General features: G+C 51.7%; 13 protein-coding genes across 13 annotated transcripts; 5 read left to right on the top strand and 8 right to left on the bottom strand.

The window, feature by feature from the left end:
* Positions 1–376: 376 nt before the first annotated feature.
* A1O5_06365 (uncharacterized protein) lies at positions 377–1,231 on the bottom strand (the record flags this gene model as incomplete). The annotated part of the gene is made up of 1 exon (XM_007746959.1): positions 377–1,231. The coding sequence occupies one exon, from the start codon at positions 1,229–1,231 to the stop codon at positions 377–379; it is 855 nt and encodes a 284-aa protein (XP_007745149.1).
* Positions 1,232–3,005: 1,774 nt separating this feature from the next.
* On the bottom strand, positions 3,006–4,556 carry A1O5_06364 (uncharacterized protein; the record flags this gene model as incomplete). The annotated part of the gene is made up of 1 exon (XM_007746958.1): positions 3,006–4,556. The coding sequence occupies one exon, from the start codon at positions 4,554–4,556 to the stop codon at positions 3,006–3,008; it is 1,551 nt and encodes a 516-aa protein (XP_007745148.1).
* Positions 4,557–5,489: 933 nt separating this feature from the next.
* On the bottom strand, positions 5,490–6,806 carry A1O5_06363 (uncharacterized protein; the record flags this gene model as incomplete). The annotated part of the gene is made up of 1 exon (XM_007746957.1): positions 5,490–6,806. One exon carries the CDS (start codon positions 6,804–6,806, stop codon positions 5,490–5,492), a length of 1,317 nt encoding a protein of 438 aa, XP_007745147.1.
* An 805-nt stretch (positions 6,807–7,611) lies between these two features.
* A1O5_06362 (uncharacterized protein) lies at positions 7,612–8,472 on the bottom strand (the record flags this gene model as incomplete). Its single annotated transcript, XM_007746956.1, has 1 exon — positions 7,612–8,472. One exon carries the CDS (start codon positions 8,470–8,472, stop codon positions 7,612–7,614), a length of 861 nt encoding a protein of 286 aa, XP_007745146.1.
* Positions 8,473–9,281: 809 nt separating this feature from the next.
* Positions 9,282–9,906, top strand: A1O5_06361 (uncharacterized protein; the record flags this gene model as incomplete). The annotated part of the gene is made up of 2 exons (XM_007746955.1): positions 9,282–9,521; positions 9,622–9,906. 2 exons carry the CDS (start codon positions 9,282–9,284, stop codon positions 9,904–9,906), a joined length of 525 nt encoding a protein of 174 aa, XP_007745145.1.
* Positions 9,907–10,534: 628 nt separating this feature from the next.
* Positions 10,535–10,854, top strand: A1O5_06360 (uncharacterized protein; the record flags this gene model as incomplete). Its single annotated transcript, XM_007746954.1, has 3 exons — positions 10,535–10,549; positions 10,599–10,708; positions 10,767–10,854. 3 exons carry the CDS (start codon positions 10,535–10,537, stop codon positions 10,852–10,854), a joined length of 213 nt encoding a protein of 70 aa, XP_007745144.1.
* Positions 10,855–11,163: 309 nt separating this feature from the next.
* Positions 11,164–11,604, bottom strand: A1O5_06359 (uncharacterized protein; the record flags this gene model as incomplete). The annotated part of the gene is made up of 1 exon (XM_007746953.1): positions 11,164–11,604. The coding sequence occupies one exon, from the start codon at positions 11,602–11,604 to the stop codon at positions 11,164–11,166; it is 441 nt and encodes a 146-aa protein (XP_007745143.1).
* Positions 11,605–12,616: 1,012 nt separating this feature from the next.
* Positions 12,617–13,120, bottom strand: A1O5_06358 (uncharacterized protein; the record flags this gene model as incomplete). Its single annotated transcript, XM_007746952.1, has 1 exon — positions 12,617–13,120. The coding sequence occupies one exon, from the start codon at positions 13,118–13,120 to the stop codon at positions 12,617–12,619; it is 504 nt and encodes a 167-aa protein (XP_007745142.1).
* A 1,271-nt stretch (positions 13,121–14,391) lies between these two features.
* On the top strand, positions 14,392–15,270 carry A1O5_06357 (uncharacterized protein; the record flags this gene model as incomplete). Its single annotated transcript, XM_007746951.1, has 1 exon — positions 14,392–15,270. A coding segment is annotated over one exon (879 nt), but the record flags the coding sequence as incomplete, so codon positions are not given.
* A 991-nt stretch (positions 15,271–16,261) lies between these two features.
* On the top strand, positions 16,262–18,060 carry A1O5_06356 (uncharacterized protein; the record flags this gene model as incomplete). Its single annotated transcript, XM_007746950.1, has 3 exons — positions 16,262–16,382; positions 16,440–16,541; positions 16,589–18,060. 3 exons carry the CDS (start codon positions 16,262–16,264, stop codon positions 18,058–18,060), a joined length of 1,695 nt encoding a protein of 564 aa, XP_007745140.1.
* A 1,168-nt stretch (positions 18,061–19,228) lies between these two features.
* Positions 19,229–20,651, top strand: A1O5_06355 (beta-lactamase; the record flags this gene model as incomplete). The annotated part of the gene is made up of 3 exons (XM_007746949.1): positions 19,229–19,528; positions 19,624–19,711; positions 19,792–20,651. The coding sequence occupies 3 exons, from the start codon at positions 19,229–19,231 to the stop codon at positions 20,649–20,651; spliced, it is 1,248 nt and encodes a 415-aa protein (XP_007745139.1).
* A 231-nt stretch (positions 20,652–20,882) lies between these two features.
* Positions 20,883–23,264, bottom strand: A1O5_06354 (uncharacterized protein; the record flags this gene model as incomplete). Its single annotated transcript, XM_007746948.1, has 1 exon — positions 20,883–23,264. The coding sequence occupies one exon, from the start codon at positions 23,262–23,264 to the stop codon at positions 20,883–20,885; it is 2,382 nt and encodes a 793-aa protein (XP_007745138.1).
* A 1,751-nt stretch (positions 23,265–25,015) lies between these two features.
* On the bottom strand, positions 25,016–25,891 carry A1O5_06353 (uncharacterized protein; the record flags this gene model as incomplete). The annotated part of the gene is made up of 3 exons (XM_007746947.1): positions 25,016–25,351; positions 25,403–25,733; positions 25,779–25,891. The coding sequence occupies 3 exons, from the start codon at positions 25,889–25,891 to the stop codon at positions 25,016–25,018; spliced, it is 780 nt and encodes a 259-aa protein (XP_007745137.1).
* Positions 25,892–26,779: the final 888 nt, after the last annotated feature.

Here is a 26,779-nt window from a genome sequence, read left to right as displayed (position 1 = left end):
TTCCATTTTCATTTCATTTTTACTTCGGTCGAGTCTTATCCCCGCCTCGCCTCGTCTTGTCTTGTCTCGATCCTAATCGACGTGCCATTTTAAATGCAATGTGCATCCAGGCACTAGACATAGCATCATCATCATCATCATCACCGCCACTACCGCGGCCAAGTTGTTATGCATATACGCTCAGAAACCGGGGGAAATATGGGGAAATGAATAGACAAGTAGACACAAACCACAAACACACCGCCAAATAGGCTCCAAGCCCGAACTTTCCTCATTTTTGTTCGTTGGTTGAAAATTCGCTCGAGTTCCAAGTTCCAAATTCCAAGTTTCAAGTTCCCGCCTCCTCCCCAGCTCAAGGCTCGTCATCGCTACTACCTCACCAGTCATTTTTCCCTTCCCCTGTGCGCTTGACGCCCCTGCCGACGCGGTGCAAAAACGTCCACGCGGCGCGATCGTCCTCGAACGCGATGTACCCGTCAAAGGCGGTGGCGGGGGTGTTTTTGAGGACCTTGGCGACGACTTCGTCGACGGCGAGCACGTCGGCGATGGAGATTGCCTGCGCGTCGCAACCGCCATTGCCACTGCCGTCGCCGTCGCTCTCGCACACGATCCGCATCTCGATCTCCGGCGGCACGGGCAGAATGCGGAGCCCGCTCCCTGCCGCCCGCGGCAGGTGCATCAGCTCGCATACCTTCGGGCACAGGATGTTTGACTGCGGGACCAGGAAGACCAGCTGGGTGTGCGGTGTGAGGAGGAGGGAGGAGATGGTCGTGTGTGTCTGCGGGTAGATGATCGAGGCGACGGTCGGGCAGGAGAGGAGGTAGGTTCGCTGTTCCGCATTACCGACGCTGCGTTGTTGGTGTTTGTTGGCGCCCTTGTGGCTTTTGCTATGATGATGATGTTGTTGTTGGTATTGCGGTCGCGCTTTCGTGCTCGAGTAGTGCCGGTCGTCCGCTTGGTAGTCTACCTGCTGTCCACCAGAGACTACGGCCTCTGTGGCGGTGGCGCCGTTGCTGACGGGCCGCTCTTGGTGCTTCGATCTGTGCTCGCCTCGCGCTGCTTTGCGCGACGCCGCCTTGACGTCCGACGTGAAGCAGCAGTTCTTGACCGGCGGGAGCGAACACCTCCCCGTCGGGTAGGCAAAATCCCAGCACGAGACACCCAGGGCTTCCATCTGCGCCGTCAAGTCGGTTGTGTTCAAGGTTGCAGGTGCGTGCTGCTTCGACACCATTTCCGTCACGTCTTTTGTCGTCGCTGAGGCTTTCCCCAAGCTGGCACTGGACTGCCTGAAGGCTTGCGTGCTGAAATGCATATGGAGGAGAGGAGTTAACGACGCTAGGATTTGCGAGAGCTTTTTCGTTTTGGTCCCCAGTTGTGTTCGAAGATAGAGGCGAAACCGCCCTGCGTCTCGTGATGCCTTGGTGCGCGTGGTTGGTGGCGCTCTGGAGTCTTCCTCAAGAATAAACACCTCCTGACCGATCAGCCTCGTGGCTATTGAGCAGAGCAGATCGATTTGTCGTTGAGTTCACCGGTCGATGGCACCTGATCGAGCGGGGGCAAATTTCAATGAACTAGGGGTGATAAATGAGCATACAATCAAGGAGTGCCTCAAGTAAGTCCCAGCCCCCTTCAGCTGCACGAGGAAGATATAGTGCAATGAAAGGCTATGCGGATGCGGGGCGGGAGCGAGATATAGCACGAAGCATGATTGCATCCGGTATCTACCCGAGAAAGGAAAGGGAAGACGTTCTCAAAGCAGATCAAAAGCTGCGGCACCGCGGAGAGCCATATCCTGGTACATAAGACGTCCTACTGACCGTGTGAAGGGCGCCGAGGTTGCACTTCGGTCCTCCCTATCCTTGTTAGGTGAAACGAACCCTTACCTGATGTAAGAATGAGCCGTCAGGATTAGCAAATCATCTTGCAAATTCTTTGGCATTTTCCTCCTGTTGAGCGATTTTGCCCCGGTTCGATATGCCCTCCGTGGTTTTCTGGAAGCAGTATGGAAACGGGAGAACGACGACTGGGCTGGAATGGGATGTCCGGCGAGAGGTCCGTGATCAGCTTTCACTAGTAATGGAAGCTGGAACCACCTTGGTTTAAATGGCGATCGAAACTAACGCAAGAACAAAAAAGCGCGTACCCCGCAGCCGGTTAGCCGTTTGACGTACCTACCTGTAACTAGTAGAAGCATGGGGCCCTATTCGAATAGGCTGATGGTGCCGAAGTCGCGAGGCCGAGCTGGCGCCAGCTGAGGAGGCTGCGGCTGATGTTCCATGGATATTTTCCGATCAAGCCACTTGGGTCAGGGCGAAAGCTGGGGATGAGGTGAGCCTGATAGGCCCCCATCAGCAAATGATGACCCAGCATTCAGAGTAGACGAGTCAGCAATAGTTGGGCAGCGTAACAGTGTGACAAAAGTGCAAAAAGGTAGGAGGATGATGGCTGGTATATCGAGGTGGTATTCAAATTGCTAGATGGTCGGTAAGAGCGCTCACCCGGATATCCCTCAATTGGTGGCTTGCGGAAATCGTGGCACACCCGCATCTGGCACTTTCCGAGATCGACAAGCGTGTCCAGGAGGGCGACTTTGCGCCGGAACGCTGAATAACCTTTACGTGGCCCGTGGTTGGGCGGCCATTTCTCGGCCTGAAGCAACCCTCTTTGAATTAGTAAACGGGATGAAGGTGGACTTGGATGCGAGAATGGACTCCTTGGGTCAGGAAGGAAGAGCCATTTAGGCCTCTTCATTGCAATACTCTGTGGGGGGAAAAAGTCCAATGCTGTGAGGTTGCTCACCTTTCTCTTGTGAGGCAGAGGTATGTAAAGCAATATATACTATCAGAATGGATATAAACAGAAAGTCCCTTGTTCAAGGAGATCGCTAGAGGACAGTTCGAATGCCTTAGTAACGGCGCGTCTAGTTTCATTCTCCGACACGGTCAACGCGCCTGCTCGCCTCATGTCCGTCGATGTGGGGAACGCCGACGAGCTCCTTCCGTAGTTCAATTTGTAGGCAACGTAACCTTGAAGACCAATACTTGATTGTCAAGATTGTACCCGCCCTCATCAGCATACGGCAGTAAGCCGCCGTTCATGAATCCATTCTGGGTGATAAAGTCATTGTCGCTCAAGCTGAATATGAAATACTCGCCGTCGGACTTGGTATACCCATCCTTGCAGGTCGGGCTCGGAGGGTTAACAGGAACGACAGCAATCGACTCCCACTTTTCGTTCAGAAGACCAGCATCTTGAGCCCCACCGTTGTGCAGGCCGAATCGGTTGAGCTGAGAATTGACATTGTAGTCGAGCCATGAGCAGTACGTGGCGGGTATTATGGCCGAAGCGAGCACCCCGTTTACCGAGGCCGCAGAGCATGTTGTGCAGTCATACGTGTTTCCCGCGAGGTTGGTGGCTTTGGAGATGTCAATAACATCAATGTGGCGGTATCGGGATAGTGAGTTGGATTGACCATGGCCACGGCCGGAGTCACGGGCAAGGACAAGGAATTGTGTTGGGCTGATGTAATGGATCTCGGATTGGGCAGCAACCAGAGTGTTGTTGTTGAAGACCGGGAGTGGAACCATATACTCTGCCTTGTAGATTGGCGTGGAGGGATCACTCACGTCATACTCGAGCAGACGGGTAAGACGCCGTGTTGAGGAATTGCCACCACCCTCTTGAGCCAATGCCGACTGCATCAGTGCGTAGAGGGTTTTCTTGTCGGGCGAAGAGGTCAGGCCTTCGAGACCTTGATTGTTCGACCGTCCTGTGACAGGGGTTGCTGGAATTGTCTCCAAATCAGGGTTATAACGAGGTGGGCTATTAGCGTTAAAAGACTCAGTTCCGTTTCTCTCGGGAATGATTGCAGAGGGTGGTCGGATGGCTCCTGTCATTTTACCACTATGGTCGAAATGGTAGATGTAAGGGCCATATTCATCGGAGACCCAGAAGCCACCCGGACTGAGGACTAGGCCTTCAGTATCTCCACACACGCGGTGGCCCCCCGTACCATTACCGCCAAAGCCATCACCCGTGTAGGTGGCAGATGGAAGGTCGGGGAAGCCGGGGAAGGTGAGGTAAGGAGGCCTGAGATCGGCATCAAGACCAGTCAGTGGTGTCCCAGCGGGGTCCCTAAAGCGGATTGTGTCGAGGTATTGCAAGTGGACATTTGGCGAGCTGGGGTTCGAGGCCGTGGAGTCGTAGTTGGGCGTGAAGGTGATCTGGAACTTGTGGACTCGGGGTTGATAATTCAGTGTACCTTCGGTGTTCCAACCACGGTCGGGTAGAGCCCAGAGTATGCCAGTATAAACTCCGTTGCTGTCGACTCTCCATGAGTGTTGGTCGATGGCAGCGCTACTGCCAATACCTCCCGCAGTGTCGCCAAATTTGTCGCGTGAATCTGACGGCGTGAATCCATAGCCTGCAAGAGCCTGATAGACGTAGGTTTGGCCATTGCAGGTAGTAGTATTGACAGCCGCGCCAGCTCGTCGAGCAGGAGATGCCAACGCAAGGCTGGCCGCGAGCGCGGAGAGAAGCAATGTTTTCATAGCCATTGTGATTGGTTGTACCGAGGATAATTAGCTATTAACAGGGGTAATTATTGGTCGCCTGGGAGAAAGGGGGAACTTTGTACAGTAAGCTCACCGAAACGAACGAGGTGGGCAAACCTGGATGCTCTGGAAATGCAGGAACGATTGGTACTACAGAGCTGCTGAACAAGTTCTTGAACGACCTTTTAACCCAGACACAACGAGGGTTGACCATCGGATGACGGCTCCAGAACAACCTGCACGTGTGCAGTTGAATCTGCTTGATTCGTGCGAGCATCGCGACCTGCAAAAGAAAAGCCTGCAGATCCAAGCGAGAAAAGCTAGATGCTACCTGGACAAGGGCACTAAATGGAGGGTACATTTGAGCAATCTCGACAGGTTAAGATGGGCGCTCTGACTGGAAGCTCGCAGTATCTCAACTGACACCCCTCGGGGGGAAGAAGACCACAATGCAGGATTTGAATGATATAATGGACGAATCCAAAGCTTGAGGAAGGCACTGAGCGCACTTATAAGATAACAGAGTTGTGAGAAGGTGAGCCGAGGGAAAGTGACCCGGTCCACAGCTAACTTAAGAAGGCTAGTGCGTGGCGTTAAGTAGGTTGGCTATTCGCGTGGTCATACTTAAAGCAGATATAGCCAAAACTCGGCTGTATTAATACCACTTGTATATTTCTTCTCTCATGCTAGTTAAGCGACCTCATTTTTGAACGCCCACCTTTATCAACCCTAGTCGATGGGATCCATCCAGGATGCTGAGGTCTCAATCCGGGTCCCTCTAATATCCCATCCGGGCTAATTGGCTAAGGTCTCCTTGCGCCGCTCCCGCGTAGCAACTAGTATTAGGGCGTAACGAAACCACTGCAGTCAATTAGTTAAGCAGCCCACTGAGCAAATAACTGACAAACCAACGAACGAGTCATTCAGGTCAGTCAGTCATTCATTCGTCGCGGTCACCACTTTCCCTCCGCCCTTCCTGACCATCCAACTCCAATGCTTCGTCGGATTGTCCAACATATCCCTCCAAGCCGGCAAATCAGGCGCGCCAGCCCCGAGCCGGAGCTCGATCGCCTTGATGGCCAATTCGGCGTACTTCCTCGCCCCCCTCGCACTCCCGACGGCGCTGTACATCAGCGCCGCATAGCAGTAGGCCGGGTCGAGGTAGCCATCTAGACCTTCCTCACGGTGCAGCCGGATCAGGTGCTCCGCGTGCTTGACGCTAGCGTCGGAGCTTGGGTCTGACCAGGCCGAGAGCGTCCGTTGGAGGACAGCCATCTCAGCCAGAACTGCGTCTGCGTCTGCGTCTGCGCCTCGAAGGCAGCGCGGGCAAGTACATGTGAAATGGAACGCATCGGACAGGTACTTCTGCCTCGTGGCGCGCGGGTCCAGGGGACTGGTGTACGCGATGGTGATCTCCTGGTCCTTGGGAATGGGACGCACCGCGCGCACGACGTGCGTCAGCGTCGACGAGTTGACGTGAAAAATAGCGTTTGGCGCGCAATCGTGGTTCATGCGCGACGACTCGGGGATGATGGTTAGGTGAGGAACTGTCGCTTCGGCAGCTCCTTTCTGCTCTCCCAGCCGCGTCTCGAACGAGTTTGCGCTGGCAATATCCTGTGCGAGGATGCTCGAGTCATTGGAAAGAGTGGCTAGCTTCAAGTAAGATTCACGCGACGGCCCTGGTAGCTGGGTTACCGCCAGCCGTAGGAATTTCTCTCGCTGGGCTTTGGAAAGGAAACGTTCCTTGTACGCGAGCAATACGGGTGTGTATGCTGTAATTGTGTCACCGCTCTGGATGTCGCGTTTGGCGAGCATACCAATCCCCTTTCTGGGGACTGGATGAGTATACCAGGCACCCGTGAAGCTGTTGATGCCAAGAGTGTCCAGCACAGACGAGGGATGCTGCAAAGAAGCCAGGACGGTGGCGAATCCCTCGGCAATCTCAGGCGTGGTAAATATCGAGATTCCCCTGCCATTGCTGAAGTGTCTGTCGGTGTACACGCACAGTTCGCTGTCAATTTGGCCGACCTTCGATGTACACGCAGGCTCGTACGACCAAGGCGCGAAGGCGCTGGGTGAGATGGTATCGTTCGACGCCAGACCGATGTCCAGGTTGCCACGCAGGTGTAGCTGCTGATCAGGGCTGATTCTGTGTATGGCGTCTCCTTCAAAGTGTGCCCCTGTGACAAGTAGGGATAGACAAAACAACGAAACGAAGCTGTGTGTTAGCGCACGTGTCTTCTTCAGCGCCATGGCCTATTCATGCGGAAAAGAAACACATGCAGCTCAAACCGGTCTGGTAGAGGGGCCATAAAAGCGAGGATAGCATCCGAAGGCGTGCATTGAGGAACAAAAGGACCGGACTCGTTTTCATGCAGGATGAGCAATGAATCTGGGAAGTCCAGCACGCCTGCCCACCTGTCATCTGTTCTGTCACCCAAGAGGTGTCATTTCTCGACCTCACACCGCCGAGACCAGCCAAGGGGGCGGAGCAAGAGACGGCGGGAAGAAGTCTGTAGACACCAAGAAATTTCCAAGAAATACCAAGGCCACGTCGGGGACCCGGGAGGACGGTGTGCTGCATTCATGCAGTGATGAGCGGCCTGAGTTTCTTCTGTGTTGCAGCACAGCGCATGAGATCTCGCGGTAGTCGCTCAGCTGCAGCACTGTGAGGAGGGGCATTTTGAGGAGCATGAGGCTGTGAGTTGGATCACATTCGGGGGGGACTTGGAGGATCAGTTGAACGAGTATGAAAAAGACCCGTTACTGTGGGAGCTTATGTGGAGACTCACTCACCCTTCTGTGATTCTTGACTAAGGAGGCTAGTAGATGACAATAGCTGCGCTAGCAACTACTAGTTACCAAACCATCGCCTCTAGTGCCACTGTCATATATTAAATCATTTGAAGAAGCCCTCTATGATCAAGTACTGTGTATCAAACGAGCAAGGTATGAACATATCTACTCCGTACGTACTAGTAAGTACTTGATATATACTTTCTGGTGCTTCAGTATGACCTCAATTCATCGATCCCTCTTATAAATCCCCACTCCCCAACTACTTGGATGCAGCAAGGACCCAAGCCTGACAAACTACTCCACCACCGGCGACCTTCGCCTCCTCTATCACCTTTGCTACCGCACCGGGCCATTCTCTCTTCTCGTTATCTGATAAAGTCAAAGCCACGGGTCCGAGATACGGCCCGTTCATGAAGTCACTAATCCCTGCCAACCCCTCATCATCACTCACCACAATCTTCGTCTGATAGACCTGTATCTTGTCTTTCTCGAAACCAGCACCAGCAAGCGTCCTCACGAGCACATCTTTCTGCATAAATTCGGGACCCGCCACAGGCATCTGGCCAGCATTAGGTCTAACCTTTCTCATCGCGGCGTCAAGAACGGTGGCAAATCCGAAGGTCTCCCAGTTCGAGACTATGGCTGTTCTATCAGGTTTGAGCGTACGATACATTTCGTTTATTGCCAGTTCGGCGTTGGCGAAATTGGCGATGCTGAAATTGACTATGCTGAGGTCGAAGAAAGTGTCTTCAAAGTCCAGAGCTTGAGAGTCCACGACGCGAGGGTGGACTTTGGTCCAACCCTGGTCGCGGACTTGGCGCTGGAGGGCTTCGATCATGGCTTCAGTATAATCTGTGGCGTAGACGGTGGGTATTGGGAGATTGGAAGTTTGGCAGAAGGTGAGTAGCGCCGAGGTGGCAGTACCTGGGCCTGAAGCATTGTCGTGCACGATGACGGAAGGAGTTGAGGTGAGGAGACTGCTGAGTCGTGCTTTGAGAGGCCCCTCAAAGGCTTCCAGAAGAAGATTATAGGTGGTACTCGAGGTCAGGTGGATGTATTGGGGTGCTAGGAGGGTGAAGTACTGTTGGAATTTCCGGTCGCGGTCTGTTAGACCAGGCATGGCTTTGAATATCGGGTCTGTTGTAGAGCAAAGCTTCTGATACGAGAACGACAAGATCTCAATTCTTTGCTCAGGGAGCTAGATTGAATCGACCCGATATAAGTCACCAGAATGCCGCATCCGAATTTGATGTGCCTGCGTATGCGACCTTCTTGAGAATCCGGGACCCAACCGTTGGCATCAAGCAACGCTATATATCCCGCATCTCGCAACAAATACTGTGTGTTGACTGCCAAAGCGTTGGTCAGATCGTGCCGTGCCGCCTTGGTGGCCTTGCAGAAGCTACCGCGATGCTCAGTTGTTCCGCGGCCTGTGGACCACAGCCACACATCTACTACCCCACTCCGTATGCGGACTGAACCCAGGAAGCACGAAGGAAAAGGGATCGATCAGCTTCTGCTGGGAGCTATTCTGAGGGCATCAGATGATGATGCTTCACTCTACTCCCCAGGCCTTTGGTTTAAATACTCAAAGCGAGACGAATAGGTCGAGTGACTTCCTATACCCACTTTTTTCATGCAGGGAAGCAGTGCACAGAATGGGCCGTTCTTGAGCGTTGGCTACAGGTCATTAGGGGACTTCGCATTAAGCTTCTGAAACATTAATTAGTGTTTGCGAGGCCTCACCAAAAAGGGACACATGCGGGCGTTCCTAGCCTCGGTTGCGGATGAGTACCCCCACCCCCAAAGAGTACAAACCTAGGTAAGGGAAAGAACTGGAGCGAACAATACTGCGCACAGGTCAATACTTCATGACTGAAAGTTATCTTGGATCTGCGTAGTTGACCATCCCAAGTCCACATTCTCATCATGTCGTCAGACACTTCAAAGTACAAGTTCAACCAAATCGGCATCAGAGTCTCAGACCTCCAGCGTTCCTTGAACTTTTATCAGGAAGTGCTGGGCATGAAAGAACTTGCGCGTATGGAATTTGACACCGTGAAGATTTGGTTTTTGGGATATCCTGAAGACTATGCTGGTACAGATGGAAGCGGAGCTGGGAGGTCGTTTTTGGCGAGAGAAGGCGTGCTGGAGTTGATTTGGTCAGAAGTACGTACCTCTTCGTTGACAACTAGCACAGTAGCACGTTTGATGGAAAAGGCGCTTGGCTAAAAGCTGATTTATACCGCGCGGGCTAACCGTGATACAGCACTCCCGAAAACATGTTACCAACAGCAACGATCACGCAGGATTTGGCTTCATCAAGCTCTGCTTTACGGTTCCAGATGTGTCGGCTTGCATGAAACGATTCGAAGCCAGCGGGGTTAAGATCCTCAAGCAGCCTGGCAGCCCGCACGGCCTGGAAATCGCGGCCCAGGCAATTGGGGCTGAGATGCCTGAGAAGGGAAGGAATCAGGGGCTTTGGAAGGCCGTCACTGGGGCAGGGTTCGTAGAGGATCCTGATGGGTATCTTGTAGAACTAGTACAGTATTGAGCTCGACTTCAGGAGAGTGAATTGAATCTACTTTTGTTCGATCCCTGTCAAGAAATGTGAGCCGAAGACCACAGAAAGGAGAAGATCTCGCTCTGGCTCTGAGGAGCTCTGTGTTCGTTTGCCGTGGATGGAGAGTTCACTGCCGAAGCGAGCTGGAACATCAGCAATCCAGCACGGAGTCATTGCCAACTCCGCTCATCAAATGATAAACAAGAACAGGAATGAGAACTTGGCTGATCACAGTGAAGGAAAATCACCGAGTGAAAAGGGTGGATTTGAATGCCAAGATGCCAAGCAAATTCTTAGTAAGCGATCTCGACGGTGAAGGCCGACCATTGCGTCATTGAGGTTGCTTCTGCGAACCGGTGGGTTCCAGGGTTGGCCAGGGCTATCAATTGATGGCTGCGCCGACAAACCCCCAGAACCCCTCCTACTCACACGACCTTCTCACCTTTCGCCGTACCATTCACTGTTTAGAAGTCACGAAATCTTCTCTTCTTCATAGGATCTCAGATCTCTTCGCTTCTCCAGTGTCGTCTACATTTCTCTTCCAAGATCGGCTTCTCCAATCCCTCGCAACCGAACCTGCATCAGGCTCCCTTGTTTCTCCACCACTACCGCAGTCAGGATGCCTCTCTTCAATGTACGCTGCTGTCTTCTTTCCGATCTGACAGTTACTGACTTGGAGTAAGGTTACACTCAAGGAAAACGCTTCTCCCGAGGAGCTCACCAAGGCGAAGGAGAAGGCCAGAGCTGATGGAGGAGAGATCAAGCACGAGTTCACCCTAATCAAGGGCTTCACGTAAGTCTTCTGTGTTCCAGGCTCTACTCCTGCCTATCTAACTTCTCTGTGTCTGTAGTGTCGAGTTTCCTGATGACAAAGTCGGCGTCCTTCAGACCAACGAGCACATTCACGTGGAGCAGGACAGCGAAGTCAAGACCCAATGATTGATGGGAGCGAAGTTTTCTCAATATCCAACGGAGTGACTGGGCTTCCAATGGACTCTTCAGCGACTTTCAATTCATGAGCTTGATATTATACCCATCCACTTTCATGAGCTTGACGATACAAGATCTTTGTCACGACTGCGACGGACGCCCACGGTATACAATCTCAGAAACTTGAAAGGTCTAAGGACCCATGGGCTTGGGTCGGGGTATGGTGGACACGACTTCAACCGGATATCATGAGCTAAGCTGGCATATTAAACCATAATGCATCACAGAGGCTTCTTTCTACTCCTGTGTCTTCCCGTTCTAAAAATCCGTAGTCCTCCCATTATAAGTCCACTCTCCGCTCGGGCCCCACCTCAGCGGCTCGTTCTTAGGTCCTCCAATCTCCCCGGTCTTCGGGTTCCTCTCTCCTTCAAATTCAGGCTGCGCCCCTCTCACTAGATTCGGATGTAATTCTTCTCCTCCACCACTCGCATCGATCACAACGTGGCCGTAGCTATCCTGAGATCCCGCTTGCTGCTGTGCTCCTTCTGCCGCTGCCCCGTCCCTCAAACCAGGGGCGGGAGATAAACTGGATATGCCGTCGACACGCTCATCAATTGGGGCCTGCGCGCCCTCCGTTTCCGAGAGCGACGCGTCAGGCGATTGATTTACCCGCGGCGTCGAGAACGCCCCCGTCGACTGGCGCTGGAGCGCCTCGAAAATCTCCTGTTCCTCCCTCGGCAGCCGCGGCGGCGCAGGCATGCCGCGGAAACTGAACTGCGATGAAGAAGATGCGGCGGCGCCTGTTGTCTCGTCCTCGTTCCTCCGCAGGCGCGGAGATCTGCTGCTCAGCTGTCGAATGTTGTGGGCGCGGCTCAGCCGCCAGCATGAACATGCACTTGAGCTTGAGTTTGAGCTTGAGCTTGGACACGGAGGAGCGAAGAGGTGCGCGCGAGGAGCTGCACAGAGTGAGAGGGACCGCAGATGGGATGTGGCGGCGCTTTTCATGTTGTTTTTGTTTTCTTCCTTGTCCTTCTCTCCTCTTTTTATCTAAGATGGTCTTCGTGGGTGGGCGTGGGGTTTTCCTTTTTCCTTTTTTTTTGGCCTTTCTCTTAGAAACGGAGAGATTGTCGTTGTTGTCGATGTGGTTATCTTCTGGCGTATATTCTTGAAGCGCAGGGCGGCAGTTGTTGAAAGAAGTGGTCGCAGATGGCAAACTAAGAATTGGAGTTGGGGGAGTAGTGGGTTCGATACCTAACAAGTAGATTACCCGGCAAGAACAATTACTCGCGAACGAAAAACCTAATTGCTATTTCCGGATTGATCTTAGAGGGTGAGCGAATGCCGCTTTAACCTGGGCTCCTAACTGAGCCTCGGCCGAGCCTGGTGAGGCTCACCACCTGTTCCTGAGCGATCTAGAGCGATCCGGAGCGTTTCTTGATCAACACCCTCACACTTCCGTGGTTACAGGATTAGCGTATTGTGAAAGTCTGTGGTCAGCTACTCTTGCATATGTATCAATTCCTGTGATCTCGAGGACGCCAGGCACCGAAATAGTAGCGTCCAAATACTGCAATGCCTCTGCTTCGCCTCCTCTCCACGTCCTTCCTGAAATTCTCTCTAGACCTCCACTGCCTATCATCTCCATCTTCTCTTGTCATCTCTAGAAAATCCAGATCGAATTTCGCATGCACTCGAGAATTCTTTGCCAGTTTCTTGTGCCTGGTATTTTCTTTCAAGACAGGCAAGGCGATTTTCCCATAGCGAGATCCCGTTAAGATCGCTTACGCTTCATCCGTTTCATCAACCACTCAAGATCTCCGACTGGAAGATTGAGAGGGAATTCAACAGAAGCCAGGATCTGCACCAGCAATAAATACCAACAAAGGATACAGACAACAAAACCACAAGCACCGGCCGCTGTCATAAGACTTGTTGCTGCCACCCCCTCGGCGGCCTTGAAAAACACTCCAGAGAGACACGCCAACATGGGGACCAAAAGCAGGAACGTCAGCATAAGCACCACATTAGTTTTCAGTGAGGCGACGAAATATATGGAGCACAGCAGCGCCATATACAACGGGAAGTAAGCAAATGTCGCATTGAATGTCGGGTTCGTGAGTGCCGTTTCCGGTGACTCAGGTTGGTATGCCGCGGCCGCATTGAAGGATGGTGTCAACGTCGCACCGAACGAAAACCAGAAAGCCCCAAAAGAACCGAACACGGCGAATTGAAAGGTATGGCCGAGGAAGAATTCGAGCACAGACGCAATGACCATGAGAAGGCCACCGAAGAAGTAGAAGACGCCGCTAGTGGAGGGTCAGTGTCTTGTTTCTCGACCAAAAGGCTATGGGGAATGGCTTGCATTTCAGCTGCTCCAAGGCCACCAGCACCTCGCCAGCCCATCAGAGCATTTGTCACAGGTGTTAGGGACATGAGAAAACCCAGCAACGCCCTTAAATTGCAGTTGTTAGCAAGTGACCCTTTGACATTGGCAGGCAAAGTGAGATATCTTACATGGGCATTGGGTTGCCCAAGGTAGTTGGCGTCTCAGCAGTCGGATTGATTTCCACCTCGTGGTGCTCGGCTTGGCTCCCTGCCTGTGGTCGGTTCTCTATCTTGCCTGTTTCTCCCATCTCCATGTCCGACGACAGTCTTTGTCCGTGAGATGCCATTGACGGAGTGGCATCACAGTCAAGAAAGAATTAACACCGATGATTGAACTGGTCAACGACGAACAGAATGCTTTGACCTTCAAAGAATGCGCTCAACCGTCGCATGTTTCTTGGAACCTAAGTCATGATTCGAACCCCTTTATATAGACCTCATTTCGAATAGCGCGGTAATCCTTCCATGTTTCCGGGGGTGATCACTCTTGAAGTCATGAACCCGAAGCAGTCTATCAACAAAGCTCAGGCCAAATTGATACTAGAACGAAGACTGTTCCATTCAACCGAGAGGGAGATTAATACTTCTTAAGGAGGAGAAGAAAAAGGGGCGTCTTTTGGCGAAAACTCAGAGCGACAGGGCTAGTCGAGAAAACGTTTACGGCACGCGCCCAGCAGGAGCAGATGAATGGTCGCCCAGTGAATGATTGCTATCCTGCCGTCTCAAAAAACCCCATAGAGCGGCTCCGCTGCAAAGATCCACACTCGCATGCCCTGTTCTTGTGCAATAGACTCTATAGAACAAGAGATTCGTGTAGGGGTTTATTGGAGCTCCAACCCGCGAGAGGTTTGAGACATCTTGGGTGCGTGTCCGGATGAAAATTGATTTCATGTATCTCTTGACCAGCGATGATGTGAAACTACACAACTGCTGCCGCAATGATGGATGCTAACATAGAAATAAGACCTTCTGTTGTACAACAGTTGGCTCGAGGCCATATCAGCAATCCCAGAAATTCTCATATTTCTAGTATCAGCGGCAGAGTTGTTGTCTCAGTCCGATCAATCAACAACAAGTTGTTCGACATCTTATTACTCCGACTGAGAGGTTAGAAGGCCTTCCACACACCGTTGTGCGCTACACACTGAATTTTCATCTGCAGGTATTATGATCGCATGCCACGATGATGAGACCTCTATTGAAGACCTTATCACCTTGACCGACGTCAAATCATTTGCGCAGTTCGGTAACGACCCGGCATCCGGCAACAGCATTGTGAATTTTCGGTTCGATCTACCTATCGATGCCCCAAAAGTACTAGGCGGCATCAGATATCTCCCACAGTCAGGGCTGATTACAGGCTCTGCCTGTGAAACTCCAAGTCCAGGGTATTTCAACAACCAAAGGACGGCCAAGGCATTCTGTGAGATGGCATACTGGCTAGAAGCAGAATTCCGACTCAAGGAACGGCAGGTTGGTTGCCTCACTAGGCCCGTCGAGGTCGCTGATTTTTATCAACATCTCCACATCTCGATCCAGCGGCCCTTTCACTTCTCTCACAAGGTGACTACTGGATATTTTTCGAAGTGTTGCCATGAGACGGCGATCAACTACTCCTTGATACTTGGACAATTGGAGCCATGCCGAACGGTCCACGATGAAGAGACCAATGGAATTCGATATGTGTCACTCCCAATGACTCTTGCCATGAATACCCCGAGCATGGCTGACTGCTTCTTGCCCTGGGACACCAGACAATCCTTGAAATGTTACATCAGTTGCAGGTGGGAAATGAAGACCTCCTTTTCCACGACCAAGGATACCAAGCTCGACAGTGGGAAGCTCATCTTCGAGTCAATCAAGACAACACCAACTGAGCATTGTTGTGTCTACTTCCGGCCTACCACAAACTCCGGCTTATCTCACAATTACGCCGCCATCTCTCAGATTGATCTCACTGTACCTAAATTCATCAAGGAGCCCACCAGTCGATGGGGGCTATTGTCAAGGCAATATAGTTTACAAATTTCCCTCGCCTTTGACAGACTTGCCGGACTATCATTGCCCAAATTACAGACAATCCTGCGGTTGATGGTAACCCCAGTGGAGATATGCACAGAGATTGCAGGCGATGTTCTCACCGGACAAGTAGCTGTAACTTCGCAACATGGCAATGACACGACAAAACAGACGACAAGGTGTGCGTCTGCCCTCCCTCTCTATTGTTAGTCTCAATGTCTCAAGAATCGATGACTTGATGCATCTCAAGCGATTGCAAAGCTTTGGTTAAGATATACTCAAATTTCCACTGGTTTACAGATGGCTAGACGTAGAAACTATACGGTTGCGCAGGGTTGGGATAGATTCTTGTGACACTAATAGACACAGAAGAGCGACATTTCCAAGCCGGGAGTGAAATGGTGAGGGTTAATGCGTCAGGGGTTCCTGTGCATCTATGTGACTATCACGCCTGATTACAAACCTAAAAGACTGCCTATTACACCCATTTACGACCCAGTGCATCCCATTTGGTCTTCACCAAGATAATCCTGCCGAGCGATGGCAAAAATTCCATCACAGCGCCAGTTCCCGTTGACCGAGGCTACTGTGGAGTAATGCTTCACAAGCATGGTCTTTCAAGCTTGTGCCCGATCAAAGAGTGAGATATCGAGCGGGTCTGAAGCCATCTGTCCGTGAAACCGACGAGAACTTGATGCGACATCGTCAATACCTGAGCAATAGCTGTCACTGATCTACACTCGGGGTGAAGTATGCTTTTGAGTTTATCCCTCCGCCGGCTCCGCATTCTTGGCCACACCAGACTTGCTCCAGATGGGGCAAAGAGTTCTTGATCGTTCCAATGAACGACCTATCCAAGACCAAGACTTCCAGATCTGGGGTTTTACGACATCCTCGACCCCCTACAGGTATCTTCGTTCAGGGTATAAATGAACTAGACCGCTCGTTCAGATGTCGTGTTGGACGCAACTTACAACGCCCAGAGCCAATGACAGAGTTTCTCGGCGCAACAATGAAAGAATCCGTGAGCACTCTCAAAACCGAGTTGACAGAGTTTGCCCATCGCCGTAGTAGCGAAGGACCTTATGCTGACGATTTGGATGTGGATGTCCTGATCGTTGGAGCTGGGTTTGGTATGACTTGGCTTCCCTAATTGTAACAACAAAGAAATGAACTGAGTCTGTGTCTAGGCGGTACCTACCTACTACACGAACTTCGTAAAGCCGGTTATCGCACCGTCGTGTACGATGCTGGTACATCTTTTGGAGGCACTTGGAGATGGAACATCTATCGTAGGCTCCCAATCATTTTCAACGACGAGCCGGGCTAACTAATTAAGCCGGCGCGAGGGTCGACAGCGAGGTTCCCATCTACGAACTTCCCATTCCCGAAGTCTATAAGGACTGGCACTGGAGCACTAACTACCCCGATTGGAAGGAGCTACAAACCTATTTTGCCCATGCCGACAAAGTTCTTAACCTCTCTAAAGATGTGGCATTCCAGACTGTGGTGACTGGGGCAGAATTCGACACGGACTCTGGAAAATGGACCGTCACCACATCTGACGGACGCAAAGCAAAGGCTCAATTTCTCATCGCTGCTACCGGATTCGCAGCCAAGCGCTATGTTCCGCCATTCAAGGGCGTTGATAAGTACAAAGGCATTATTCACCACACCTCTTTCTGGCCCAACGAGGGCGTTGATGTCAAGGACAAAAAGGTCGCCGTCATTGGATCAGGTGCCTCGGGTGTTCAGGTTGCCCAGGAATGGGGGCCAGAGGTGAAGCAAATGTTTTCTTTCCAGAGAACTCCAAACCTCGCCATCCCGATGGGGAAGAAGACACTTTCAAAGGATGAGCAGGATGCTCTGAAGGTCACATATCCAACAATCCATGAGTTCCGTAACCGATGCTTTGCCGGTTTTCACTACGATCTCTGCGAGCGCAACACTTTTGATGACACCCCTGAAGAACGGGAAGCCTTCTACGAGAACTTATGGCAGATGGGCGGCTTCCACCTGTGGCTTGCCAATTATAAAGATTACCTCTTCGACGAGAAAGCTAACCGCGAAACTTATAATTTCTGGCTTAAGAAACAGCGCGCTCGCGTCAGCGACCCAGTTAAGAGAGACCTTCTCTGTCCACCTGAACCACCTCACCCTTGGGGTGTAAAACGCCCTTGCTTAGAGCAGAACTATTTCGAGGTCATGGACCAGAAGAATGTTACGATTGTCGATATCAGCGATGATTCAGGCAACGAGATCGCAGAATTCACCGAGAAGGGGATTAGGACGACGGACGGCAAAGAGTATGAGGTTGACGTTGTGGCACTCGCCACCGGCTTCGACGTGGTGACTGGCGGTCTAACCCAGATGGGTCTAAAGTCCATCAACGGCCAATACCTTAAGGACGAGTGGAAGAGTGGTATTAGCACATACCTCGGCGTTACAATCGCAGGGTATCCGAACTTCTTCCACGTCTACGCAGCCCACGCTCCGACGCTGCTGTGCAATGGACCATCCTGTGTCGAGGTTCAGGGTCGATGGATCCGCGACGCCATCAACATGATAAATCGACAAAGCATTAAGTATGTCAATCCTACCGACGAGGCGAGCGATCAATGGAAGGCAAGGATTGCAAGTCTCGCCGCCCAAACACTCTTTCCTAAGGCCAAAAGGAGCACGTACATGGGAGGCAGTATCCCTGGAAAAGCCCGCGAATTTGTGTGTTATCCGGCAGGATTGGGCACCTATGGAGCGGAGATTAGGGGTTGCTTAACAGGATTCAAGGGTTTTGACGTTGTTAAGGCCTAAAAGGGATGTTGCCGTTTCGTATTGGGACGGTAGTGGAAGTGAGAAGATGGTAACTCAAGTTGATGCTGTGTGGGAAAGACAAGAACGCTTTGAGGTTGTAGCTATGGCCAATAGATAGCACTTGCAAATACTGGTACTACTTTGTTCTCTCCATCTTCCAGTGGCTTTTGCCAGACATATTGAGCTTCAAGTCATGGACTGAAAAGGAGGCGTCGATGAGTTTCTAGAAAAATGGCAGACAATTCGACGAATTCACGGCCTGCCTCACAGTAAAGGGAAAGCAGAACGGACGTAGAATTTTTACATGTGAAGAAGCAACGGTCATGCCCGTGCAATTCCTGGATATTTCCACCAAGTCGGCGGCTCTGGACTCCTGGACCAAGTCACCGGGAACCACAGAGAAACATCTCAAACCTTCACGGAGCAGGTCGATTTGGAGTGCTAGAGAGGTGGCACTACTTGGAGATTTGACGCACCTCCCAAATTTGCAAAGCGTACCCGAATTTTCTTGCAGGATCATGGGGGCGCTCTATGCTGCTTAGACACCATACACGCGTACAAGAATCAATAAATTCTTCTCCATAAATTGCCTATTTGGGAAATAAGATTTATTAACCAGTCCGTTTCAGGCGATGACCCACAGCGGCTCCGCTCTTGGCGAGCGGAGTAGCAAGCGGAGTAGTCTGGGGGACTGGGGCCGAGGATTTAGTCCAAACCGCCCATGAAATTGAGATTTCTCTCCACCTTTTGAGCTCGGTAGCCACAAACACGCCTTGTGCTCTTACAAGACTCTCGCGCTTGCCCTTGAGGATTGATCGATGATAACAGATAAGCGGCGGAGCTGCTCCGCACCCGGTCGCAGCCCACCCTATGCGTTGCTTCGCGATATTTCCCACATGGTCTCTTAGAGTGACATGAGCCTGGGCTGGTTCACCTCCTGCTGTGGTTGAACACACGTAGCTTGCTTCCTGTCCTCCGAGATGCCGTCACTGAAAGAATAGCAAGATCGTGTGGCCGGACCCCGTGGCTTATTAAAGAAGGCATGAAGCCAATACCCGAACAAGGGACCATAGCCGTTTACCGTCTTTAACATCACCGCCTCAGTCACCAAACCCTCGAACTCTCTGTGCGTCTTACATATCTTGTGAGGAGACAAATCCTGCCCGATATGGCGAAGATAACCTCGACCGGGATCTCGGCTTTGCGAAAGCAAATGGACGACACGACTGCCGATCCTGTCAAGAATGCTGCTGGCATCGTCTTTGTGGCAGTCAACAGGCAAGGACAATCAATCTTTGAGCATGCTTCGGGGACCACAGGCCTGGGAGTCGATGACCCAATGACCCTCGACCACTCCTTTTGGATTGCCAGTTGTACCAAAATGATCACCGGAATTGCTTGCATGCAGCTTGTGGAGCAGGGAATATTGGCTTTGGACGATGTCGAACTCGTCGAGAGGCTCTGCCCTGTGGGTGTCTCCTTGACCGCTCCAGGAGTACTGGGATGTCCATTCGCATTCGTACCAGACTTTCTAACCATGATTTGTGCTGTCATGCCAATTAGGAGCTGAAAGAGGTCAAAGTAATTCAAGGCAAAAAACTGGTCCCCAAGAAGCGAGGCATTACTCTTCGCATGCTTCTTTCCCACACAGGTTAGACCTACCCTCCCGTCCTCTCAGAAGCTCCTATGTCTCTTCCCATACACAGAATGGTCGCTAAGCTATTCCACCAGCTGGTTTCGGTTATTCCTTCTTTGACAAGCGCTTGAACGATTTTTACGGCGCAGTTGGAGTAAACGAATTCTCCGGCCTCAAGCACGACTATCTGTCCCAACCACTCGTCAACCAGCCGGGCGAAGCTTGGGAGTACGGCATCAATGTCGACTGGGCGGGCATCTGTGTCGAACGTGCCTCTGGACTGTCCCTGAACGACTATTTCCAAAAGAATATTTTCGAACCCATCGGCATTACGCAAATCACCATGTTCCCGTCTGAAGGCATGAAAGCGAAGCTCGCGTACATGCACTCTCGCGACCTTCACACAGGAGATCTCAAGCTCGCGGTCGACGGGCACATCAACCACGCCCCGCTTGTTGCCACAAGCCAAGCCGAACGCGATGCGATATTCCAACAAGGTGGCGCAGGCTGCTTTGCCCAGCCCAGCCAATACGCCCAAATTATCGGTGTGCTTTTAAATGATGGTGTCCACGCCCCAACAAACACTCGACTACTCAAGAAGGAGACTGTCGAAACCATGTTCACGAACCAAATCCCAGAGTTCCCGGATTTTGCGAGGCATGCCATCGTACCCCCAAAACCGGAATACTCGAATGTTCTACCTGAATTGTACCCAGAACCGCACGATATTCCTCAAGGCTGGGGTCTCACATTCTTCTTGCACCTTAGAGACAGTGTAGTGCACAGTAAAGGCACAGCTTGGTGGGCTGGCTTACCGAATCTGTTCTGGTGGGCCGATCGGAGTCGAGGCGTGGGAGGGATGATTGCAAGTCAGATCATCCCGTTTGGAGATCCCAAGATTCTGGGACTCTGGGCGACCATGGAGGCGACCATCAACGCCAATCTCGAGTCCTGAGGATAATTTGAGAAGCCTGTAGGAATCTATATCAACGGGCGCGGAATCCGGGGGTGAGGGAGGAGGGGAGGCGCAAGTGATTCAATCACAAATATATGTTAACAGAAGGAGGACTGGATTTAACTGCGACTCTCAGATCAACATGGACCTTGCCATAAAGGCCGCTCCTGCCAGCTTTCAAATTTGGTCTCATAGTAGAATTCTAATAGTGGCACCCCCGTCAAACATCTCTCACCCTGTCACGTCCCTGCTGAATCGAACCATTCTTCGCTTCATGGAGATTGCCAACAGGAATGCCATATCTGACTTCCTCCCAAGATCCAGCAGAGCTTCGACGCAATAATCTAGGCTTGCGTAAAGCCGATCCCGATCTCCAGGAAGCCACATGCCTGAAATGCCATAGTCTTCTCTCAACGGCTGGCCAATCTCACCAAGCCATCTCAAAAATTGCTCCGAAATTCTGGCGAAGGAGCGAATCATGATCTCAGTCCAGGGCTCTGTGAGAAGCGCCCCGTCCTTGACCGTGGGATGGAATTCGTTGCTCTGGCTGAAGCTGCAGTCCTGTCGCACTCGTCCAACTCGACCGAGATCGGCCATCTCGAACGCGCTTTGTTTCCTGATGTGGAATAAAAGGCCACACGATTTCCGAATCGCCGCGTGGCACTTATCGGTCTCTCCAGATCTGTCCAATTCCTCGATAAGGTCGACCAGCAGGTAACAAGCTAAGTTCCAGTGACTCGCCAGGACTGAATACCATGACTGAATCTGTAATGGTAGCTCGTCATGGTGCTGAATGCAGGTCGTGAACAACTGTCCATAATTCCAATTCCAGTGCTCGTAGACTTTGAGAGCTTCCAGGATCAGCTGTTCCAATACTGCCGGCGAAGCACGCCGGAACTGCGCGTTCTGCACTTGTTTGACTTTCCGGTACAGAAGGGCCTTAACAGGTGCCGCCTCCGAGAGAAGTGCACTTGCTGTCTCCTTCGAAAATGGCCACTGCACTGACCCTACCGCGTTGGCGGCTGTGTTTCTCCCAAGAAAGTACTTTCCCCAAGGATTGTCTTCCACCTCCGGGTACGTGCTATGCATGGCTGCTGGCACTGAGGTGGAGACTCTCACAACAGGTACGGCACTGGTGTGCGAGCTCTCTGGGGTTTTAGCCTGGCCTGCCTTTCTGTCAGTCTCGGACAGGATCACCGAATCTTCATCAGAAACAATGGGTAACCGGTTGTTGATGGCTGCGGAGAGCGTGTCGCACATCATAACTAGCCAGAATAACTGGTTGAAAGTCATTCGATCTATCAGAAACTCGGAGGAGGCTTCGTCTGGAAAGGGAGGTCTCGATTCGACCGTCATCCACGCCGTATCAAGCCTCGGTCTCTTTGTACTGAGCTTGACTCGTTTCGCAGCTAGTCGCATGAGAGAGTCACGCAAGTGCAGAGGATCTTTATCCAGGTCGAGTAACTCCTGGGTCTCAGCAAACTCGGGCGCAGTCACGTGGTCGACTGACACAAATTCTTCGGTGGGCTCGGCCTGGTATACATGCACGTCGTCACTCCATGTGGCCCTACCAAGGGATCCCATCCTTTGAAAACCATTCAATCCAAGATAGTGGGTGGTCTCTTCTCCATGATTCTTTACCCGTTGAAAGTCCTCTGGCGAGAGTGGACGCTGTGTGAAGCCAAAAATGACTTGCGCGAATACAACCTGAAACGAATCAATCGCCATGGCTTGTTGCAGCGCTCGAGAGGCCTCGTTCCACAGTGTCACTTGAAGAGATCGGTCGAAACTGGCTAATTTTGCTTCGGCAAAGTCGAACAATGACTGATCGACCAATCTCCCAAGTTCGTGAAAAGATTGTTGGCGAGCTCTTAGGGTTCGTATATCTAATAAGCCCGACTCATTTGCGCCACTAAGTTGGGACCACTGGGCTGCGAATGCCATTATCACAGCATTCAGAGCGTGCGACGCAAGTCGACTTTCTGTAGGTGACAGTTTACGCCCGCCGAGAACACAAGATGCGCGATCTAGTCTGTGAATTCGCTGAATCATGCCGTTCTTGGTGGCGATGTTCGTTCCATGAAACCGCTGTTGCTGCCATCGATGCGAGAGAATACCTTCATCGTTGTATGGGCAGCTTTGTTCCGTCACCCAGCATAACAGTGCATTCTCCAGAGTATCAGAGTAGATGTGCTTTAAGCTTGTTGAGATGAGCAACCTATTGGTGTTCTCTGCCAGATGATGTGCCGGTAGTGCGAAACGCGGCGCGGCCTGTGATGATCCTTCACTCCTTCCGACAATTTCGTCCTCGTTGAAAATTGTCTCTGCAAAGTCGAAAGCTGGCGTCTCTAGCCCGTCCCCGTCGTAGAGAGCGGAGAACAGAGATTCAGTCTTGTCCAAAGAATTAGATCGTCCACCGGGGGTAAAATTGCCAGGTCTGCCGACTGGTAAAATGCTTTCACAGGTGTAACTCCACATGGATGGATCGACGACACTCGGTCCAGGGACGTTTGAATAACCTTCGACCTCAGTGCGGTCCGGAAAAGGTGGACAATGGGGACGGTTTATATTGTTGATTTGATCAAGGTAAGAAGTCAGAACAGGGCCTGGCATTGTTGCTGTCACGTTTTCCGCCTGGTTAGAATGAGAGTGCGCCCGTGAAGGAGCACCATGTCTCCTGCCACTTCCCGTGCTGGCCTTTCCACTGGCGACCTCGATGTTGTTTGTAGTTATAGTGATTCGGCTGTTGGGCGCTGCTTGTCCCTTTATTGTGTATAAATTCTGCGTGGTTAAGCGGTCGAAGCTGCACGTCTTTTCCAGCCTCAGACAGTTTGAACAGCTCGTCCAGTGAAGGAGAGCAGCATCACAAGCTCGTTTGTAGCGTCGGCAGTAGTCACAGCTCCGATTCTGGCGACGAGAAGTTTTGTAGTGGTATTGGGGGGCGGACCCCCTGGTGTACCCAGAAACCATGAATGAGTATAAGCCGGATAAAGACAGGGATTCAACTTGAAGAGGGAGAGGGGGGGGAAGTGAGCAGTGCCATTACGTTTAAGGTGGATTTTATGTCTCCCTTGTCTCCTTGGTGAATGCGGGGTTACCCCCTATTTCAGACCCCAGCTTGCCCAGCTTACTCGGTCCTTTCTAGCGGACTCGGTAGCGGGCCTTGCTCCTCTGAAGACTTGACCACAATGCGCGGTGGGTCGGGTGTTGTCGCCGCGTCAAACCTTTCAATCCTTCTCTACATGGAATTGCAAACTGTATATGCACCGCCCAACCACTATCCCGCCATCTTTCCTAAGCTCCCGTTCGACCGACGAGTCAACAACCGCCGGTAAACTCTGATTCTTCATCCCACAGTGCGACTTCGAAGCCCTTTTTTGCTGATGTCTTAATCTTGCTCGCAATTACGAGCAGCCTCTTACCTATCTTGAGACGAGGCCTTCGAGTCGACTATGAGGCCGCGTCATCTGCTGGCGAGGTCGGATGGCGCTTTTTTGGATGCAACAGAGCAACCATGTCTCTCTGCCGTCAAACTACTCATCTATATGCTATAGCCTCGCTACAATTGCCGTGGGTCGATAGTGGGTCAGCACGATCGTTGAAGGCTGCCGTAGGTAGGGATCCTTGAGTCGGGCATCTGGGGAGTTCTATAGACACCCGCTAGACACTTGGAAGGACGAATTTTTTTGATAAGTCGCCTGTTCATGACTTTGCAGCGCTTGCGTTGTTGTTGTGTCCTTGGGAGAACCATGTTAGCACCTAACTGAAGTATTCTATCTCGGGTCGCCTGTCTAATACATCAACGGACCATTGTCCATCTATGTTTTGGCAACTTCAGCGCAGTACTCTATACTTAGCTTCGTTCTTCACTATTGTCGCCGATTACTAGGGGGCAAATAATTCAGCCCTAGGTGTGTTGCTCAGGGAGTACTCCGAGAGCGCTCAGTGATGTTCAGCTAATGGCCCAGTTAAAGCTCAGGTTGAAGCGGCCTTCGCTCGCCCTCTGGGAGTAAGCCGTATGTGGCAATTTGGTCTTTCATTTTCGAGTAACAGAGGGACATTCAGGCTTCGGAAACAGCGTTTCGGGATCCACGTGGTAGATGTACGCACACCAAAGTTTAGGGCCGAAAACCCATAGCGAGAAGAATACCGCAAAGCGAAATGTCAAGTCGATATTGAAGAATCTCAAGGTCAGTGCTGAAAATTCAGACAAAGTTTGTCTGTGTAAGATTACTACTTTATGACGAATTCTCCCTGAAAGGAAGCGAAATACCGAAAAGGTCTCGATCAAGAACTAGTTCAAGCCTAGCCTCATCCCCGTAAGATGAAGGCCATCCATTGAAAAAAAAAAAGCCCCCCCTCGCTTAGGCCACGGTCGAAGTCGGCGTCGCGCTTGTGGTTGTTGTCGTCGTTGGTGTGGTTGACGAACCTGAAAGCGATGGAGAAGGAGCCAGATCTGCTGCCCAGGCTGCGCTGTTGAACTCAGCAAAAACTTCACTGATCTGGCCCGATGGTGTGATGGTAAAAGTGTCAATACCCTTGACCTCGTATTGACCGGATCCGATGCCCTGTGCAAGCCATCGCCAGGCGATCTTGTTGCAGGAGAAGAAGATATCGAGAGTAGTGAGGGTGGGAATAGGTCGCTGTGCTCCTTGACCAGCGATGAACGCAGTCTTGCTAGGGAATGTTTTGCCACCGAGCTACCTGCTTGTGAGTGCATATTCATCTCAAGGTCTTTGCGAGGAACTTACAGGGTAGCCAGCCAGGAAATTGATGGAATCGCTGGTGTCGGTGAAGTTATCCGCCAACAGCACATTCGCCTTTGATGCAAAGTCTGGGGCTTGGGGGGCAGTCAAGAATGAAGCAAATGTCGACACAATATCGGTTGCTTCAGGTGAGTTGAGACAAGTATACGTGGGCGCGGTGATTCCTAGACACGAGCAGGCACTGCTATAACGAGTAGCTCCACTGCAAGCTGAAGCGTACGCCGGTACTGTTGGTGTAGGCACTGGGCGGAAGAAAGCCGAGCAGTCTGCTTGACGGGTTGCAAGCGGCGGCTGAGCTGCTGTACCGGTAACAGCTCTGACGACGGTTAGCCTCGATGATGGCAAGATCCTTCGGCCTTACCTGGCACAGTTATCTGCAGCACAAACACCTCGCTCGTAAAATGAGCCAGCACCAAATGGATTGGCAGCCACAAAAGGCATGCCGGCGGCAAGGGCAAAGAGAAGGGACTTCATGGTGGAATGTGTTCTTGGAATTGTCTCAGCTCAATGGTCTGGTGGGCAATTTGGTTGAGTTCTTATTCCCCAAGATGTCTGTCTTGAACAGCAACACAATACTCGGTGAGAAACGGAGCCTTTTTAATTCTCTTCGAAAACGGCAGGAGCACAGGGAAAGGGGTTACCACATTTCAAGCGTACCACTCTAGGTCCATGCAATTGTCAACAATCTCAGACAAAATCGAGACCGGACAAGGGGGTTCGGAGATGGATTGGGGCAAAAATAGAGATCTAGAGCACGATTCTTTTCAGTCCAATCTTGGAGTTGTGTTACAGACTGGTCGATATTGCACAATACGAACGATGTCGCCTTGCCAAATCCGCTGAAAATCGCCTTAGGCTCCAGAAATGGATGGCTCATCTCAATCAGGGACTCGAGTATCGTCATGGCCAGAGCATCGTGTTTGAGGCAGTTGATATTGCAAGGAGGCCCGATAGAACGGCAGTGGCTTGAGACAAGCTCGGGGTGTCACTTCACCTCCAGAAGGCATTTGAGATGGTTGGAAGGGCCGTCAGCCGAGTTCTCAACCACATTACCGATGAGAGGGATCCCTTGCATACATAACCTGCATCTGCGGCCTCGTAATTCTCCTGGGTCTGGAATGCCGCGGTCTCAGATGGAGATTGAACTCATGGCAGGATCGGTGTCAGCTGTCTCAATGGGGGAGGAGGTTCTCGAGGGTCAAGGACAGATTGAGGCGAGGAGAAAGGAAGGGGAGTCTGGGGGGGAGTTTAGCGCAGGCTGGTGGGCTGGTGGGCTGACTGCCAGGCTTGAAGTCGCAACTGCGTCAATGGTCAAGCAAGGTGTGGCTAGCGCTGGTGGCGCAGGGGATTTGGGCCACTAGC

Source organism: Cladophialophora psammophila (assembly GCF_000585535.1).
Source record: "Cladophialophora psammophila CBS 110553 chromosome Unknown aczJe-supercont1.9, whole genome shotgun sequence".
NCBI lineage: Eukaryota > Fungi > Ascomycota > Eurotiomycetes > Chaetothyriales > Herpotrichiellaceae > Cladophialophora > Cladophialophora psammophila.
This window is presented reverse-complemented; position numbering and strand designations above follow the sequence as displayed.